Raw genomic sequence first — 18,569 nt, forward strand, 5'->3', positions numbered from 1 at the left:
AGGCATTCTTTGAAGCTCAGCAAGGGGCAGGGTACAACCCTCAAGCCATCTTGTTTAAGGGAGAGATACCTCTCCCCACATCCAAGCCCTTTGGGCACTGTGTGGGATAAATCCACATCTCAATAAAATGGAGCCATAAACAGGCACCTGACACCCAACCCTGACAAAAAGTCATATTTGGCTTAGGCAGGAAAATAACAACTTTCTAAAAGTGAAATTTACGAAATAGTAATATAAAATCTGACTTGACCATTACATTGGATTTTAAATTACTATTAAGAACAGTCCTTGAATTTTTTCTCAAGCTACACCTAAACTGAAGTCAAGCATTATAAGGTATTATAATGTAACACAGTGCTTTCCTATTGGAGAGCCAGCCAGCCTTGGCACAGTCAAACATTACTTTGGAGGGTTTTCTCTACCAGGACATGTGAAACTTAAAATATACATGGCCCAAATTTAACATCTTATGCACCCTGCCTTATAAATATTTAAGGCCTATTTTAGGGGTGATTTATAAGTATTAAAAAGGAAGGTTTAGGCCTGGCAAAAGGTTTATTTTGCTAGATCGAATTGCAGTTTTAAAACTGCACATCCAGTCTGCAGGGGCAGGCTGGTAGACATACATTGCATTGTCACGTTAATGGTGGCAAAATATGAGTTGCTGTCCAATAGTGACATTTAATTTACAGGCCCTTGGTACACTTTTGGACCATATACTTCAGACTTATAGGTAAGTTAAATATGCCAATCAAGTGGGTAGTCAATGTCAACATGTTTTAGCGGTCAGAGCACCTGAACTGGGGCCTAGTCAGCAGTGCCCCAGTGCTCAGAGCCAGAAAAACTAGCTGCATCCGTTGAAGAAAAATAAGAGTGACAGTGCAAAAAGAGGCATTGTCATTCACTCTATCCTCTATTGTTTATAATGTTGTCCTTTAAACCATATGTTGTGCGCTATCTGGAAGCATCCTCTGTTCATAAGTGCTCATGTGAAGTTTAGTAAGCTGCCTGTAGCCAAACAGGCAGTCACATAAGAGTAGTGTTGAAATACAGTGAACTTTTTGAATTTTCCAAACAATCTTAGTTTTATATCTATGTATTTTCATTTTTTATATTGTGTGGAATATTTTTTGGAAAGTAGATACAATTAAGTAGTATCATTAACAATTGGTGACTGTAGTAAAATGGAGAATCCATCTAAATTTTATTTTCAGTCAAGCCATTTTTGAAGAAAAAAACTAAGTGTGACTTAGCAAGTTCACCGGGTGGAGTTGTAGGCGAATCTTCCAAAAAGTAATTCCGTATTAGATACAGGGGCAGCTCTTCCGTTATGGCGGAGCAGCATCGTCCCACTGATGAAATGCCAGCATATAGAAGAAAATTAAATTCCAATAAAAATAAAATGCCAATAAAACTATTTTATTGTCACTTTATTTTTCACTTACAGTTTGTGAGTCTGGGGTGGGGCGGGCCATGACTCGACTACAGCAGCAGAGGATGGAGTGGTTTTAGGCAATGGAAGTGCGCATGTTGGTTTAGCTGACAATCCACGGACGGCCTAACTCACATGCACACTTTGATATCTCCAAGCTGTTCCTGGGATATATCATCAGCGCTCAGGGGCACATGCTCCCAGTTGATGCTGGAGAGTTAAACTGGGCTGCTCTGCCCAAACCCTGTGCGTCACTCATGTTGGGAGAAATTGCATGAGAGAAGCGCTGGTATAGCGTAGGGAGTATGGGAGCCTCTGCTCCTGGGGAGTGTAGTGCCAGGAGCAACAAGTTATGGCACGGAGAGGGAGCAGAAGAACGCGGGCTAGCAGTGAAAGGTAAGTGCTTAAACTATTTTCTTACTATGTTTTCCCCGCCCTGCCCCCGCTGCCCTCCCATGTCGGATTGTCAGCATCCACTGCTGATTACAGAAATTTGGTTGACAAATTGCCACCAATTGTTTTGTGACCAGGTTTTAGTAACTTGAGCACATTATCTCTAGTGGTCTCACTTCTGTACAGTCATGCACTTGGTGACTTCTGTCTTTTCAACCTCCATGGGAATTGACTTTTTCACTTTCATTAATCTAACATTCTAATTTCTCTCCTTCTATCTTCTCACGTGGACTTCCATCCTCTTTAACTTTGTCTTCATACATAATCTCTTGCCTTCTTTCTATCTATTTTTAACTCCTTTAGTAGTCTTCCTTTCAATCTATTTCCTACTTCCTCATACTGCCACTCTTTGCCACTTCCTATGTGTTCTGGTTGAAATTGGGCTTCCTCTTAGGCAAAGAATCCTAGGCTGGATTATTTTATTTTAAGATAGATTTTCCACTACTAGAGCAACTGCTGCCACACTCAGTCCTCCCCTTCAGGCTGGTACATTCTGGAACTCCAGGCTAACAGCTTTTAAAGAGAGAACATGAACATGCTATAGGTGTCTGTTCTGAAATATAACTCACAATATATTCAGCTTCTAAACTATCATATCTGAGTCAACTCCCCTCTGTAGCTCTTTTCGTTGTGCCCATTGTCCACTGTATCCATCTTTCCACTGCACCTGTGTTTTAGTTTTGTCTGTGTTTCTTTTGATCGTTATATTATGTGTTCCTTTTTGGCTGTACTTCATTGTACATGTTCCTCCATTTTGGCTGTAATTCTTTGATCCCTTCTTTATTTTCTGCCTTTATTTCCTTATTTGTATACTAAGCTCTGCATGCTTGTCGATTGCTGAATGACGTTCATTTTATCAGGCTGCAACCAACCGAGTTTATATTTTGTCCCTATAGTTTATCCGTAGTTAGGGTCTAATTAAGAGTTCTGAAGACCTGTTATTCCATCACAACCTTTACGGAATGCCGTCCGCCCTTTTACAAGTGCACTCAGGGCCGGCTTTAGGGCAGTGCGACTGGTGCGGCCGCACTAGGCGCTGTTCTGTGGAGGGGGCGCTGACCTCAGGTGGGGTGCTGGGTTTGATACTAATTTATGGTTGGAGAGATGAGGGTCATTTTTGCCTGGTAAAAGTGATAGAATCGGAGGAGGCGTCCATGGGGTGTGGGGGCGCCAAAAATGAAGGTCACACCAGGCGCCACCAACGCTAAAGCTGTCCCTGAGTGCATTTCATCTAATGCCAGTTGCACCTTTTTTTACCGGTTAACTAACTGATGTGGCTCATTCGAAGCTCTTGACTTAATGGTCGGACGCCCGAAACTACGCATTAATACACCCTTGCCTCATTTATGAGGCGGTGCGTCACTTTTACGCCGCCGGTGCATCACTTTTTGTGACGCACCAGTGGTGTAAAAAATGCACCTTATTGCCCCATATTTACAAAGTGACGCATCTAGGTAGATGCGTCACTTTGTAAACCCCTGTGCCACATTATACCTGCGCCAGGTATAATGTATGCAAGGGGGGCGTATTGACGCAAGGAAGGGTCGTAGAAGTGACGCAGTGAAATCTATGAGATTTCACTGCGTCACTTCTAGGACGCCGTTGCGTCAAAATCTTGCGCCTGCCTCACAGCAGGCATAAGAATGACGCAGGCCCTTTCGCATGGGGCTAGCCCCATGTGAATGGACGCATTGCTGGAGTTGCGTCACTTTTGAGACACACTACAGCAATGCGTCACTTTTGCGCTTACAGATACGTCAGAAATACTGACGTATCTGTAACTTCTTGCGACATGATGCGTCATACATTAAATATGACGCATCAGGAATGTCGCAAGGAGTGCGCACTGAGAATGTCATTTCTTATAAATGAGGCCCCCTGAATCTAAGTATGTCCGTTTTTTTACCGCTCGTGACATCTTCAACGACTCCACTCGGGGACTCTACCGAGACTCACTATTCTGCTGGTCTTTTTCTACAACCACTCCTGATGACTCACAACGTGAGAGTGCAACCTTTTTTCTTTTTTTCCGTTTCTTCCGTTTGTTTGATTGATCGTTTTTTAACATTGGTTCACAGTTATCACGATCGTTCTCCACACCCGGGTCACCAGCACCTTACTGCACGTATTTAGCACTGAACACTGGGTTTGATTTTAGTGTTAATGCACTTAATTAAGGTTACATTACTATTATATATTATGTGCTTTTGACTGCTATATCCTTATGTTTTCAGCGCTCCTTGACAAAGGGCAAGGCTGCCCGAAATGCATTGGAGTATTCAGGAATACGTATTATGAGATAATGATTTCCAATGATGAACTGTGTTGAATGCACATAAAGATTGATATGAATTGAATATCAAGAAGAAAGTGAATACATTTTGGAACAATAAAATGCATAAATCTTAAAGAAACCTTTTGAGGAGTCTTCTTAGCGAGAACCTATGGTGTGCCCTATTCAGGGATGCTCTCACACTCCGTGTTTGCACATCTTATAAGCAATACGGTGGACGACATGTCCGTCACGGAATAAACAGTCTCTAACATAGGCCTTTAATCTTAACCATATTTGAGTATGGTCACATTTTTAATCTGACTACTGTTTTATTGTATTTATTTTTTTATATAAAAGTATACAATGTACTCCCTGAACGGACGTTGGTCTGTGTGCATTTCTTAGCATAATGAATTTCAGTTGAACATACTTGCAGAAAGTGGCCATGGCACATTCATCTCCGAGGAGCCTTTCAGCATTCAGTACAGAAAAGGTTTTTTCCCACCGCTTAAGTAATGACAAACTGTTTGCAAAGAAACTTTGAGAAATGTGTAAACATATGTAAAATACGGGGGGGCATATGCTCGCTCGTGCTAACCAAACAGGGTTAATAGTAAGACTTACTTGTGAGATTTTCTAAATGCAGGTAATGTTGTACCAGTAAACATAGTAATGCAAACACTAGCGTCTTCTTCCCAATACAGAGACAACATCCGTCTAACTGATTGTCTCTCATTTTCCAGCTTGACACTTGCGAGTCCCAAGGTGAACTGCCAGACAAGAACACAGAAAGGTGGAACGGTTTTAGTAACCGTCACTGGAAGCGGAACAGTTACAGGAAACATAGGTGGTCCAACGTAAGTAGGCGCGTGTTTGAATGACAAGAATTTAAAAATCCCTTTTGACTAGATTACTGACAAAAACGAACGTGCTATACCATGCATACGGTCACATGTTTCTCTGAATAATTCCGTTTTTCCACTTATCTGTTACAACCAGTGCTTAATTTGAGCCGGTGGTTGCGGGTTTGCGCCCACCAGCACTTATTTTGTGGGGACTGGTTCTTATTTTTCAACTCAAAGAGCAAGAGAGTGAAAAGCACACATCAGAAGACTGAGGAAGAGGCAAAAAGGTCGCGAAGGTGGAAAGCAGGATCCTGCTCTGAGTGAGATAAAGGGTCAGGGAACGTCTGGCAATGGGTTCAAGAGACAATATATGAATGTAAGACTAAAAGCTGTGGTATTTGGCATGCTGACATTTAATTGCTCCGTCCGAATGCACCAGCACTCTTACTTTTACAAATTGAACACTGATAACAACAGTCCATTTGGCACCCATTTATAAGTTATTAGATACATGGTCTTCTTTTACGTCATTCAGTAACTTTCAACCCTGTTGAGTTTTACCATGACCTTTATAAACTGTGGGGCTGGTCTTAGGAACAATGTTAGAATTGGGTAAAATTGTGAGTGTGCTTTTTCTGTTCCCTTCAAAGATAGTACAATAATGAGCAAGTGAGATTATATTGTCCCGGCTTGAACTAATGTCAGCCACTGTTAATGGCTAGTGCCTCACCCCAGTCCATTGTTTCCTATGCACACCATGCCACCTCAGTTTGGAACCAGCCATAAGCAAATCCGGCTTGATCCTGCTCCAAAATGAAAACTCCAGACCGCGCCGCCAGGTCAGCTCATCACTGAACTGGAACACAAACAACCCAAGACCAGTTTCGCTTGGCAGTTTAGGCTGGACTGTACATTTTGGAGCAGGATCAAGACAAATTTGCATATGCCTGGGTCCAAAATGAGGTGGCATGGTGTGCAAAATAACTATAGACTGCGATGTGGCCCAAATTGATTACTAGTGGCTGAGATTATTTCAAGCATTATATCAGTCACTTTTTTGTATACTTCAGAAAGAACCTCAAAGCAATATGAGAGTAATCATATTTCTGATAGAGATCAGGCTAAAAGACTTTGACTTACCCACCACCAACAAACACATAATTTTTTAAAACATCACCAAAGTTCTCTCCATCATTGATCACGAAGCTATCTACACCTCCATCAACTGGGGAGATTACCTCACTCTAATTGGTAAAAAAGGCATGGCTGGTGAGGCAGTCATTGGCAACCAAAGTGGCAACAACACCCTTTTCTATGACCTTATTGATGAGAGTACCATTGCTTGAACAAGAGCAGCAAATATCATGAATTCGTCACTGATGACTGTCATAAGCACCTCCCCTATATATGAAGACTTTGTTACCATTCATAACTGAAGAAACCAGAGTGGTCTCATTGACAACTCTCACCAATGACCTCATCAACAGTTTCCTTGGTGATGGTGCCATCAACGATGAGGTAATTTCTAACAACAAAAGGATCAGCATCTCCAACAACTATGTTTGGGCTGCCAGCTAAAGACTTGGAGACAGAAATTGAAGCAGGAGATGAGAAATTTGCAGATGAGGGTCCATTTGGCCCTGCCTAAAGCCTGATTGCCTTAAATGTTAAATGTCTGAATGGTGACAGCATCTCTGAACCAGATGATCAATAATCACGGCTGGTCTGAAGATCAACCTATCAAGCTGTAGACGAAATAAGTTGTGCATGAAAGTATTTCCGCATGCACTAAGATGAACACTACAATCTGCACCATGAAGAGAGATACCATTATGGTAGATATAACAAACTGCCTGTGTTGCAAGGGCAGGTTGATTTATTGGGAAAACTGCAATGGATGATGGTGGAATTTTTTTCCGGGTTCTCTTCAACATCAAAACCACCTCAAGGTACATCATTTTAGCCAACGTTGTCAAAAACACAACCTCAACCAAGGGAGCCACTTCACTTCTCCAACAGTGGCCACAGCAGTTACCTCCTCTATCTCTGGATCCTCCACCCTGTCAAAATGATCTAGATTAATAGGGATGATAATGATGTTGGTGAGGAAAGAGAAGTGTTTGTTAAATACCACTTATGTTAATGTTATAATAATTAAACGTTTAGTGCAGTTGCACCTAAGCCTCTTGGTGTTTTAGAAGTGTGAAATGAGATATCCCTACATCTAGACCTGCTGTCAAAGGTGAAATAGTCCAAGTCTATCCTCCAAAAAGAGGGACATGCGTTATGGTAATCATTGATGCAGCCATGGATGTTTGCAAGATGTGTTTTCATCAGCTAGCAGGGGCTGTGTTGAGTGGTCTCAGGTGCATTTAATTTCAGCCTAGGGTGTGGCCTGTTTCCTTGATCCTCCTATTAATGGGGAGTGTCTAGCTGGGTGTCCTTTAGATGATGCCCTTACTGTATATCAATATGGATATAGAGTCAGCAAGATCCTGGGGTATTAATCAAGCTTGTCGCTTACAATGCTCTTAAAGTGCTTCTGGATGTGGATCTCAGTATTTTAGACTGTCTCTAATACCATTCCTCCAACTACTGCAATTAGCTCACTAGATTTACTACATGCATGATCATTATCCAGTACAGCAGCCCCGATGTTCAGGCTGTCAATCACAGTAATATAATACTCAATCCAAAAAGTATGGAGTCAGTCACTCCATGCCGCATAACTCCAAAAGACAGTCACTCCATGTTGGCAGCACCTATACTTCCCTACCTTTCTCCAGAGCAGGTCGGAGGGAGGTTAGCTACCTATTTACAAAAATCCAAACACCTTACTTCTAATGCATGGGCGCTTGATATTATCCATTTGGGACATACCCATGAGTTCAACAGGAGATCATTGTGCACCCTCCTCCCCCTACCACAATTAGGAGCAGCATCAGGCCTTCTGTAATTTCAGGAAGAGATTCTCCTGATGTTACAACAATAAACCCTCAAGCCTGTCTAAAATATTCCTGCAAAAAAGTTATTTATTTGAGGCTCTTCTTTGTGAGTTCAAACTCAGAAGCATGGAGACTGATATTAGACCTACAGTGTTTAAACAAATACTTCAAGAAACCGTTGTTTAAGACAGTCACCATGCAAGACGCCCTTCTAATATTACAGGGGCCGATTCATAGTACTAACTTAGGACAAAATCCTAAACTTACTACTTTTGGTATTCACAGAAGGCATTTAGTAGTAGTAAAATAGGATTTTGTCTTAAGTTTGACTTAAGACAAACTTAAGACAGACTTAAGATATACTTAAGACAGACTTAAGACAAACTTAAGACAGACTTAAGACAGACTTAAGACAGACTTAAAACACACTTAAGACAAACTTAAGACAAAATTCTAACTTAAGTCTGGCTGAAGTCTGTCTTAAGTCTGGCTTAAGTTTGTCTTAAGTCTGTCTTAAGTCTGTCTTAAGTTTGTCTTAAATCAAATTTAAGACAAAATCCTAACTTTACTACTACTAAATGCCTTCTGTGAATACCAAAAGTAGTAAGTTTAGGATTTTGTCTTAAGTAAGTTCTGTGAATCATTCCCACAGATTTGAGAACATATGAGATCGCTGAATTTGCAGGATGCACACTTTCATAAACTCACACATCCCAGACAACGAAATTATCTTCCATTGAAAGTATCTTGATGCCATATTCAATTAATTTGCATGGAATACATGACTCTTGTGGCTGCACTCCTACAACATCAATATCATTATGTCTTCTTGTACCAAGACAACTGGCTGCTAAAAGGGGGATTTTAATTTGATGCATCAACAACCACTTTTTCTTACCACCTGCCTGCAGTTGTTTTGCAAACTATGCTTACCTGACAAACATACAAAATGTTCTATTTCCCAAAACACTGGAATTCAATTGATGGGTGCAGATCTTGACAAGAGAGAAAGGACGGCATGTCCTTTGGATGAGCATCTCAACCTCCTTATAATTTCCGTCAAGCTTCATGGGGTGGTCATCCACCTCAGGATGAGAGCCACACGGGAACTCTTTTCACACTATCTGATAGATCTTCTGAGGGTGATGATTCAAGTTCCTTTCGTACTCAGACACGGAGTGCAAGATTTTCATCTAGATGTCACTGGCGCACAACATTATTACTTTTCAAGAGTTGTTACTAAATATAGCATCCAAGTTGAACATACCTACGGAGGTTTCACATCCACACTTTTCTGTCCTTATGGAAGCTTTCAACCATGAGCAACTCCCACACCACCTACTTTCTCTGGGGTCAAATGTCTTTGAGATGGCAAGAGAAAAGTTTCTCAAAATAGCCTGGACTGTAGCAGTCATACCTCATCTGCTTGAAAATACAAGCCTCCTGAATATGATCCAACTTCACTTAATTTTGAGTCAAAATCATATTCAGCTAATTTATTAGTTGTCTGGAATAAACATGCTTCAGCACCAAAGCCCTCAACTCCGTTGGACAGAGAGAGCAAGAGGATATACGCTGACATAAAGAACATCTGAAATACTGTCTCCTCAGCACTCAAAGGCATAAGGGGCTCAGCACTTCAAGTCAAATACAACCGTTGTGGGAGATGTTTGTTAATAACCTTCTGAAGGAAACAAAGGTAACATTTCAGGAGGTTGTGTAAGGGTACTTTCAGTTGCCAAATCAAGTACTAAATGTGACAGTTGATTTAACATAAGTGACTCGTTAAGGTTTTTGCTATGGAATTCCTCTCATTAGATTTTCATGACTTTGTCGACATCTGTGAAGCCTCCCACCCAGTTAATAATGCTAAGCTTGCCGTGTTTAGATACTACTTTGTATGGGAAGCACATGGAGGAAGAGATGTTCTGCATGAATACAGAGACGGTCATAATCAGACTGACGGGCCAAGAGGACCTCTAGAAATATTTCAGATCATCTAGCATTACAAGGACCAATGCTACTGCCACAGACAGAGGGTTCAATACCAGCCGCTGCCCATGCAGGTAAGAGCTGTGAGACCGGGTGGGGGGGATTTCGACAGACAATAATGAGGGAAAATGTATTATTTATTTAATTTCCCCTCGTCATCGTCCATCGAAATCCCCCCACCCAGCACAACCGCCCACCTCTCCTACCTGCACGGGTCGTGGCTGTTCAATACCCTAGCTGTTTCTACCAGGCTCGGAGCAGTAGCAGTAGCACCTGCAACATAGATACACATAGCACATAAGTTGAGGTTCTAATATCAACTTCAGGTGCAAATTCATCAAGACAGCCACCATCTACCTCATGTGACAGGTGGGTACTAGCTATTTATTGCAACAGATACTCACTTTGTTTGAAATTCCAATCTTCTTCAGTTCAATTAACATTGGTAACACAACACAGAATAGCTGACCTGTGCACTGAGACATCTTTCGCTCTGTGGAAGGGAGAAATAACAACTTATTTCCCCACATCAAAGGGGGAAGGAAATCTATTCAAGATATTTTCTCATAACCAAAAGAAAGATCTAATGTTCTGATCAATCTTAGAGGTTTGTATCACAAACAAGTGGATCAGAAAGGTATATGTTCTGTAAGATAGTGCTTCATTAAATCGTTCGTCCACCCAGGAAAGGGGAATAGATGTGTTTATTAAATCTATGTGCTGTGCACTTTCACATCCTGATAGCAAGGAAATACAGGACGTGTTATTGTTTCATGGTGGGGAAGTTGCTTTATCATTATGCGGCACTGTATTTCAGTCTGAAGTTTGCGCCTGAAATGGCAGCAGTACCCACCTATCTTTATTATCAAAACATCTTATATCTTGGTGACTGGCTGATCAGAGCACGCAATCCATCAACATTAAAAAAAAAGTCTAAACACAGTACAAGGAACGTGTTGTCTTTAGAGGAAAGTGTGGGATAAATTTCAATGAAATGTCAACTTCTCATGAAAACAAGGAATCCAAGCATATCAGATTTTATTGTTTCCAGGGTGGCTTCCTCCATGGCGATTGTTCCAAGTGCAAGGTTGCACATGGGGTGTCTACATAAGTATTTAGAAGTTCAATGGTCACGGAAAGTGGATAATGGGTGGTGTAAAAGGTACACTCTTCCTCAACTCATTCTGTTACAAGAGTCGATTTAGGCAATATATCTGCTTAAGGGTTTCGATTACTGAAGGAGAGGTCTTATGACATTAATTTCCTTGCGCGAACAGCAGTTCATCTTGTATTAAGAGATTTTCTACCATCCTTGACAGTGAATGTAATTCTTGTAAAAACAAGCAAAACCACAGTACATTAGCTGAATAAACAGGCATGCAACAAGTCAAGAGAATAACGACTAGATCCTTTTATGCTTTCAAATAGAAGCAGTTTTATTTATGGCCTTAAAAAAATCACTTTGATCCTACCATATGATAAGAAAAAGTGATTCTCCCATACTTACTGTTTTGCCAAGTCTATGCTGCACTTTGTTTCCATTAAAATCTATCCCAAAGTGATAATCACATGCCTAAAATCCCCACAACCAGCAGTGGTTTCTCCTCAGGAGCATAGGGGCAGTGACTCTCTACTGAGTGCAGCCAGCCACCAGCATATAATTTAAAAATCCTTCAAGTCCGAACTCTTTAAAGGAAGACTGGGCTCACCTGGCTGATGGGGTGGGGCCAGGATGGGGCCCATCCTCATGATTGCCAAATGACATATAGCTGAGTTCCAGTACGCTTGTGGGGGTGGACAGGGTTCTGACTATGTCTAGCCCGACATGTGTACCATGGACTTCTCAAACCCACTCTCTTTTGCAGCGTCTTGGAAACACAGCACAAGCCGTCTGTCTCCTTTGGAGCACTTGGCTTTCCTGCGCACACCATCCTGACATTTATCCTATGCTTTTTCTACTTGAAGCTGCATGAGAGCAAACATAGAACTGGTTGTGGTGAAGTTAGTCTGTCCCTGTGGTCTTGGTCTTGGAGACACTGTGGGGGAGGGATAATTAAAGAACCTAACTAATTACAGTGTAGCTTTATTATCAAGCCACACAGTGATTGGATATGTTTCTGTAAGAGTGAAACCCTGCTTTTCCTTCACACAAGGACATGTTTGTGCTCAAGGGGTCCCGGGTACAAGTGAAACCTGGAGCTTCACTGACAGATGCATACCCTGGGTGAGACAGTGACTCTTCAGTTAAGGGACCTTCACCAATGGGAGCTGCAGGTCTCCATCCGTGTCGGTCACTCTGTTTTAGCATTACATGTGCTGATTATCACAGAGGTCCCTTCCGGCTCTTCCCTGAGGGACTCTACTCTCCCGTTGACCAGGGATGGTCGTTAACTCCTGCCTTCTCCATGAAGGCTCTCATGGGAAAAGCATGAATTAGGAAGTGCTCAGATCATTGTGCCGAGAAGCAGCTGGCCAACAAGAAGGAACATGCTAGAAAAGCTTGGTGAAAGACTACCAAAACAGAAGTCAGCCATCCACCAACATTTTTGTACGTTGATAGGAACCATTGTGATGGAAGTTCCTTTCATGTACAGAGATGGCCATACTGCCGCTGGTCATTCCTAATATTAGCGGATGACAGTCTGTCAGGGTGGTGGTGGTAATGTCCCCTCCTAACTTGATGGACTGTGCACTGTCTACCAGACCATAAATTAGGATCTATAGTATCTGAACCCCTAAAGAGGCTCGAAATATATTTGGTATACTCCACTCATTGATGTCTTTATTCAGGGTGTTTTTCCTGTCTGGTTGGATGCATGTCAGATCCTGCCTTCTGTGTGTTGCTTAGCCCTTGACAAAACTGGACACCTAAGTCATTTAAGAGTTTTGCTGGTGAACTTTCTGCTAACCAATATGGCAGAATTTCTACGCCCAGCAAATAGATTGTAGAAAACCTGCCATAGCTGCATAGATCTCCAAGGGCAGTGAAGTTTATCCACCAAAGTAGTTGTATTTGACATGGGGAGAGACACTTTGAGGGGAAGGTCTTTGAAGAAATATCCTGTAATCGATGTGAACATACCTTCAAGTGTAAAAATATGTAGTGAGTAGCTAAACTTCTGTAGTCCCTAACAAGCTTTGGAATTTTTTTTGTTGTGTTAGGGACACCATACTTGCCATTCAATGAAAATCTGCCACAATTTCCATGTTGATCATTCACAAAGCTACTATTTCGCACATGTAGATGAATCAGCCACTCTTAAGTTGACAACGTTGATCAAGAGCCAGTGATTGAGCTTCTAACAGTTTCTACCTGAAGCTTGTTGGATCTGTTGTAAACTATATTTCATTGGTATATTGATAAAGGTAAAGGGGAACAAAAGCCATTTTGGATGGATTTTCCTCTAAAGCAGATCTTCCTTAAGCTTGTTCGTTGAAATGTGTCTAAAATTGTTTCTAGAATGTTTTTTATTGTCTCATAGGCCTACGAATGGGGTCCCCTGTAAAATAACTAATGAAGTTAAAGCTCCTTTTGAAATTGGATTGACTGGCACTGGGCAGCTACAATGTACAGCACCACCAAGCACGAATCAGGCCGAAGTAACCTGCAGTTCGGAGCCGTGAGTAGCATTTTGTTTTTCTTTGTTTTGTGTACTGCAGTGTGTGTTTACCATTAGCCTCTTTTAAATAAAACTGGATATATAAAGTCTGTCAGGATTAGAAACAAATTCTGACCTATGTTGAATACTGTTCTTTATGGTTGCCATTAGACACTCAATAAATATAACATCCTTGAACTTTCTTGATATAATTAGTTTAAACCACGGATGAAGCAAACGTAAAGTTCTAAAATTGAACTGGAAGCAATATATCACTTAAAAAAGAAGGGAAATGTATCTTCCTGCCTGAAATCAATTTGCCATCACTTGTTGACAGCAAGTATTCACAGATGTTATGCTACTAGCCCCCAAGATGTCACTTCACATCATTTTGGTAACAAGACCTGATGCAGTGCCACATAAATATGGGTAACACCAAAAAGCCAAGAAGCAAGATATGAGCAAACATTAGAAAAAATCTCTGCAGTTTGACATTTAATCTTTAGGGCCCTAATTTGGATGTCGGCTGGAGTTCCGCTGAAAGACATCATTGCAGTTTCAGAACCCACCGACGTTGGGTCGGCAGTCCAAAAGCTCAAATACGATGTGACTGCACATAGTGCGGTCTCAGACTCCCATTTCACTATGGGAGCTAGTTCGGCGGTCAGAAACCAGCCGCAGCACAAGCGCCCATAGATTAATGGGAGTAACTGTATATCCCTGCAGGGATTTATGGGGGGCATCATAGGTGCCTCCTCGGCCCCCAAACAGAGGCCATGGAAGAAGGGGGGCCCTGCTAGGGCCCCCCAAAGTTGCTTTTCATGTCAGAATGCCCGACATGGAAAGCTTGTTGGAAACTGACATCATAATCCCGACAGTGGCAAAGCCATCTGTTAGGGATTATGTTGCGGTTCCGACTGGCCTTTGGAAGCCAGCCAGATTTACCGACCGGTTTCAAATCAGACTACCGTCATTGTAATACAGATGTTGTATTTGAAACCTTGGATGTCGGTCAGAGAGCCATCAAAATTAGGGCCTAAGTGTCTCTTCATTTCTCAAGGACTTTGAGAAAGGAATCTTACTTAATTTAGATCTAGTGCCAAGGTAGATCCCTGTACCACAGGACCACTTCCTAAAGAAAATTCTATTCTAACAATGATAAGGTGAATCTAAGGTTCATGTATAGATAATTATACAGCTCTGTAGTACATTCATTGTGACATTGTTCACTGCAAATGTATTAAATGTTTTTCAGTGATTTCCTCTGGAACAAAAGTGTACGTTTACTTTTTAGAATCAGGCACAAATAAATTCAGTCAATATGTCTTGGAAGACCTTCAGGAACTACAGGATGTAAACACTTCTGTTACTCATTTTAACACCTTAAATGTGATCATGGTGATCCAGCGGCCTATAGGAAATATATCATAAACAACGTTACCTAACCCTATAACCTACTTCATAATATACCACTCTAACTCATGGACCCATTAACCAAATATGACATATTTTGGCCTACTGAATCAGGTGGTCAAATTAAACCTATACACCCTATTTACAAATTATATACATCTATATACATCCGCGGTAGATGAAAACAACATATGTACAAAACCTGACTATTTAAATGACCACCATGGCGATGACATCTAGCTAATAGTAACCTGAGCTTCTGAATAACCAAGACCAGCTTGTGTTTCAAAAGTAAGATTTTATTAACTAATTGTAGATAATTCAAAATATAGTTTCATAAATGTAATTTTATTAGCATTAAAGCAAGCATGTATGAAAAGTATCATGAGAAAATGTAATTTAAGCAATGAAATATAAGTTTAGCATCTCTAAATCCTAAGTCCCTACCTGAGCTAAAATAAATGAAAATAAAGTAAAAATCTTTGAGGTTTCTTACGTGCTCCACGCAATGTCCATCAGCACATCACCCTCATCAGAAAGTCAGAAAGCAGCAGCCAGCCCATCCCCAGGGCATGGACTTTTTATACCTTTCTATGCTAGCTAATCTAAGTAAAGGAAAGTTTTCTGCAAACCACGACGTCCAATTGGTCAGAGAGTGACAAGTGACATGTCACCCACATTTCAAAAGTTCCATTAGGTCATATTCTTTAGGACCATTGTCTTTTCTGGTACGTGTTCCAAGACTTCCTTAGGTTGCAACAATTTTAGCAAAAAGTTCTCGCTGACTCCATTGCACTTCCGCGGATGCCAAGTTAGTGAAAATTATACTTTTCTACCGGTTTCTGACCTTGGCCACGTCCGACAGAATGATGTCAACTCATCAGCTTTGTTTGGTGAATGCGACTTTGACGAACAGTTTTTTTCAAAATGGACATCTCGTGATTCTTGCAGAAATAAAATTCATCTTTTAGCAAACTCGAGCAAACTAGGCCCAAAAGCAGGCAACTTATTTTTCTAGTATAAAACAAACACAAGAACAGTATTAATGTAAGAAATGTCATTTATTCTGTATCCACCCTTCGTTTACTAATTGATTAACCCACCCAATTAGTCTAATGTTACCTAGCACCAAGCAACATATAAGCAGCATTTTATATCTACCAGTCTTCATGAATCCATGAAACCTTATGTGCACCTAGAATAGTAGAAATGACATCACATAGACAAGGAAAGCAAAATAAGCACATGCAACTTTTATACTTGCTGCAGTTAGTGATGACAGAAACGAAAACGACAAATTATTTTATTATTTTGCACGAACAAAAGATGCAACGTTTATGCACGTTTATGAGCACACATGTTACCGTCCCCATGTAATGAGTTTAATCTAGGTTGTGTTAGCAAAAACATCTCACAAATCATTAATATTATTACTTATGTTATGGAAGTATGACTTCACGAGTTCAAACAGAATTCTGTTTTTTATCTCGCTCCATCAACTCCCTCATCTGGTGATTAACAAATCACCACACCACCATCCAAAATTTGGAAATTTAGTCCCCTTAGAAAATGATTCAAATTCATTTGTGTCAGTATTTCTAAAACCCTGTTTCTGCATAATCTTTGCAATTGTCGTAACGAGATCTATGTAATTCTTGTAACTCAATCTCCCTCTCCTCTTCCTTTTTGAGTTTATAAATTCTTCTCTTTTCTCTCATTTGCTTCTTTCTCTTGTGCAATAAACAACCAATTTTTGTCAAAATGAAAATAAATATTATCACAATCAAAGGTGCCAAAATCTTGCCAAGAATTGAACTTCCAATACCATGGAACCAGTTTTTAATCGCTTGGAATCTTTTTGAAAGTTTTTCTGTAAAATCTTCTTCTTCTAATGGAATTATCTCTGAATGCATCTCTGTAATGTTTTTAATGTACATCTCAATGTTCTTACTCTCATCAGGTATATATGTGCAACAATGCTGCACATGCAAAATGCCACAGACTCCTCCCTCTTTTGCTAGGATTATGTCTAATGCAAGACGATCTTGAATCACCATGGATCTGATTGCAATGACCTCAACATTCACTAATTGGAAACCATCAGCTGTATCTGTTGACAATCTGTCAACAATTGTGGACAATTTTCTGATTCTCCCTGCATTTAAGGTTATACCCACAAAAGGTATCACTGCTTGAAAAATATCTCCCAGAACCTCTGTGAAAGTTTCTCTTTTAGCCCTATTTACATAATTGTGAATTTTGAACAATCCTTCCGAATCTCTGTCAACATGGAACACCTTAGGAAAAACAATCCCAACATAACAAGTTCCATACCAGTGGTCAGGAAGGTTGTAGTAAGCCTTATCACCACAAACAAAATAAATCCCAGGAAAGATTGGATCTTTTCCACCTTTAAATCCCCAACCTCCCAAAATCTGATAGGTATCCTCACAATTGCTTGCACCCACAAAGTAATTATCAAAAAGTGTATTGTCTCTTCTAATGCAAAGCTTACCACTAACTGGTTTGTCTATGTGAATTGCAACATTTTCAAGCATTTTGCTATTAAGCTTCTCATCCTCTTTCTGCCAGAACTTAGACTTAGTCTGCTTGACTATTTCATTTCTCTTATAGATTGCTCTCCTCTCTTCAACCAGGTTCAAAAACTTTTTCCCTTCAGCACTTAGGGGCCGATTAGGATGGCGGTTTTTCCGCATCCTCCGGGCCGGCGGAAGTGTCCGCCGGCCTGGAGGATGCGGAAAAACCGCGGCGGAGACTCAAAGACCCACCGCCAAATTAGGATGGCTGGTGGGTCTGATAATCTGTCCGCCGCTTTTCCGCCGCGGTCGGAAGGCGACCGCGGCGGAAAAGCACTAACATGTCTGGAGGTGTCTATCAGACACCGCCAGGCATATTAGGATGTCTGAAAATATATGCTTTTCCGCGGCGGCTTTACCGCCGTGGAAAAGCATACGGACCTTCACTTCGGGGGCCCGTTGCGGGCCCCCTGGGTGAAGGTGGGGTGGGGGGTGCACATGGGGGGTACCTATGGTACCCCCCTGCATTTGCGTGCACAATGCAGCAGGCACCGAGCGGTGCCTGCCGCTTTGTGCACGCAAATGCTGTGCATGGATTTTTTACATTGCGGTGGGTGCAGCTTGAAGCTGCACCCGCCGCAATGTTAGAGATAGAGGATGTGACCGCCACCCTGGCGGTCACATCCTAATTTGATCGGAGGGAACGCCGCAGCCCATGCGGACGTTCCCTCCTCCTCAGGGGTCGCGGACGGACTCAAGTCCGTCCGCGATCCTAATCGACCCCTTAGTTTGCAAGTTAAATTATTCTTGTAAGCATACTCATAGGTGAGTTCATTAGTAACAAGGAAAAATTCCCTCATCTGTTTAGCCCTCTTATGCTTATTCAAAGCACCCTCAATCTTTAAATTAGCGAAAATCTCATCAAAATCTGAGTAATAGTATTCCAAGCGTCCAGTTTGATAGAACAAGCTAGCTAACACACTACAAGTCACACCATAAGTAAGAGGAAGCATATTGTATGTCACTCCCTCAGAAACAGAAGCAGGTAACTTGACGCAGACGTAGCAGTCTTTTGCAT

At 41.3% G+C, this 18,569-nt stretch overlaps 1 protein-coding gene across 1 annotated transcript in view; it reads left to right on the forward strand.

Moving 5' to 3' along the window:
* The window catches only part of LOC144768432 (uncharacterized), a 325,471-nt gene that overhangs the window by 109,511 nt on the left and 197,391 nt on the right, over positions 1 to 18,569 (forward strand). The window contains exons 4-5 of the mRNA XM_078652078.1: positions 4,904 to 5,017; positions 13,425 to 13,562. Coding sequence (XP_078508204.1) covers positions 4,904 to 5,017; positions 13,425 to 13,562 — 252 coding nt within the window. The remainder of the gene's footprint in view (positions 1 to 4,903; positions 5,018 to 13,424; positions 13,563 to 18,569) is intronic.

The sequence above is a fragment of the Lissotriton helveticus genome, chromosome 7 (assembly GCF_964261635.1).
Source record: "Lissotriton helveticus chromosome 7, aLisHel1.1, whole genome shotgun sequence".
Classification (NCBI taxonomy): domain Eukaryota; kingdom Metazoa; phylum Chordata; class Amphibia; order Caudata; family Salamandridae; genus Lissotriton; species Lissotriton helveticus.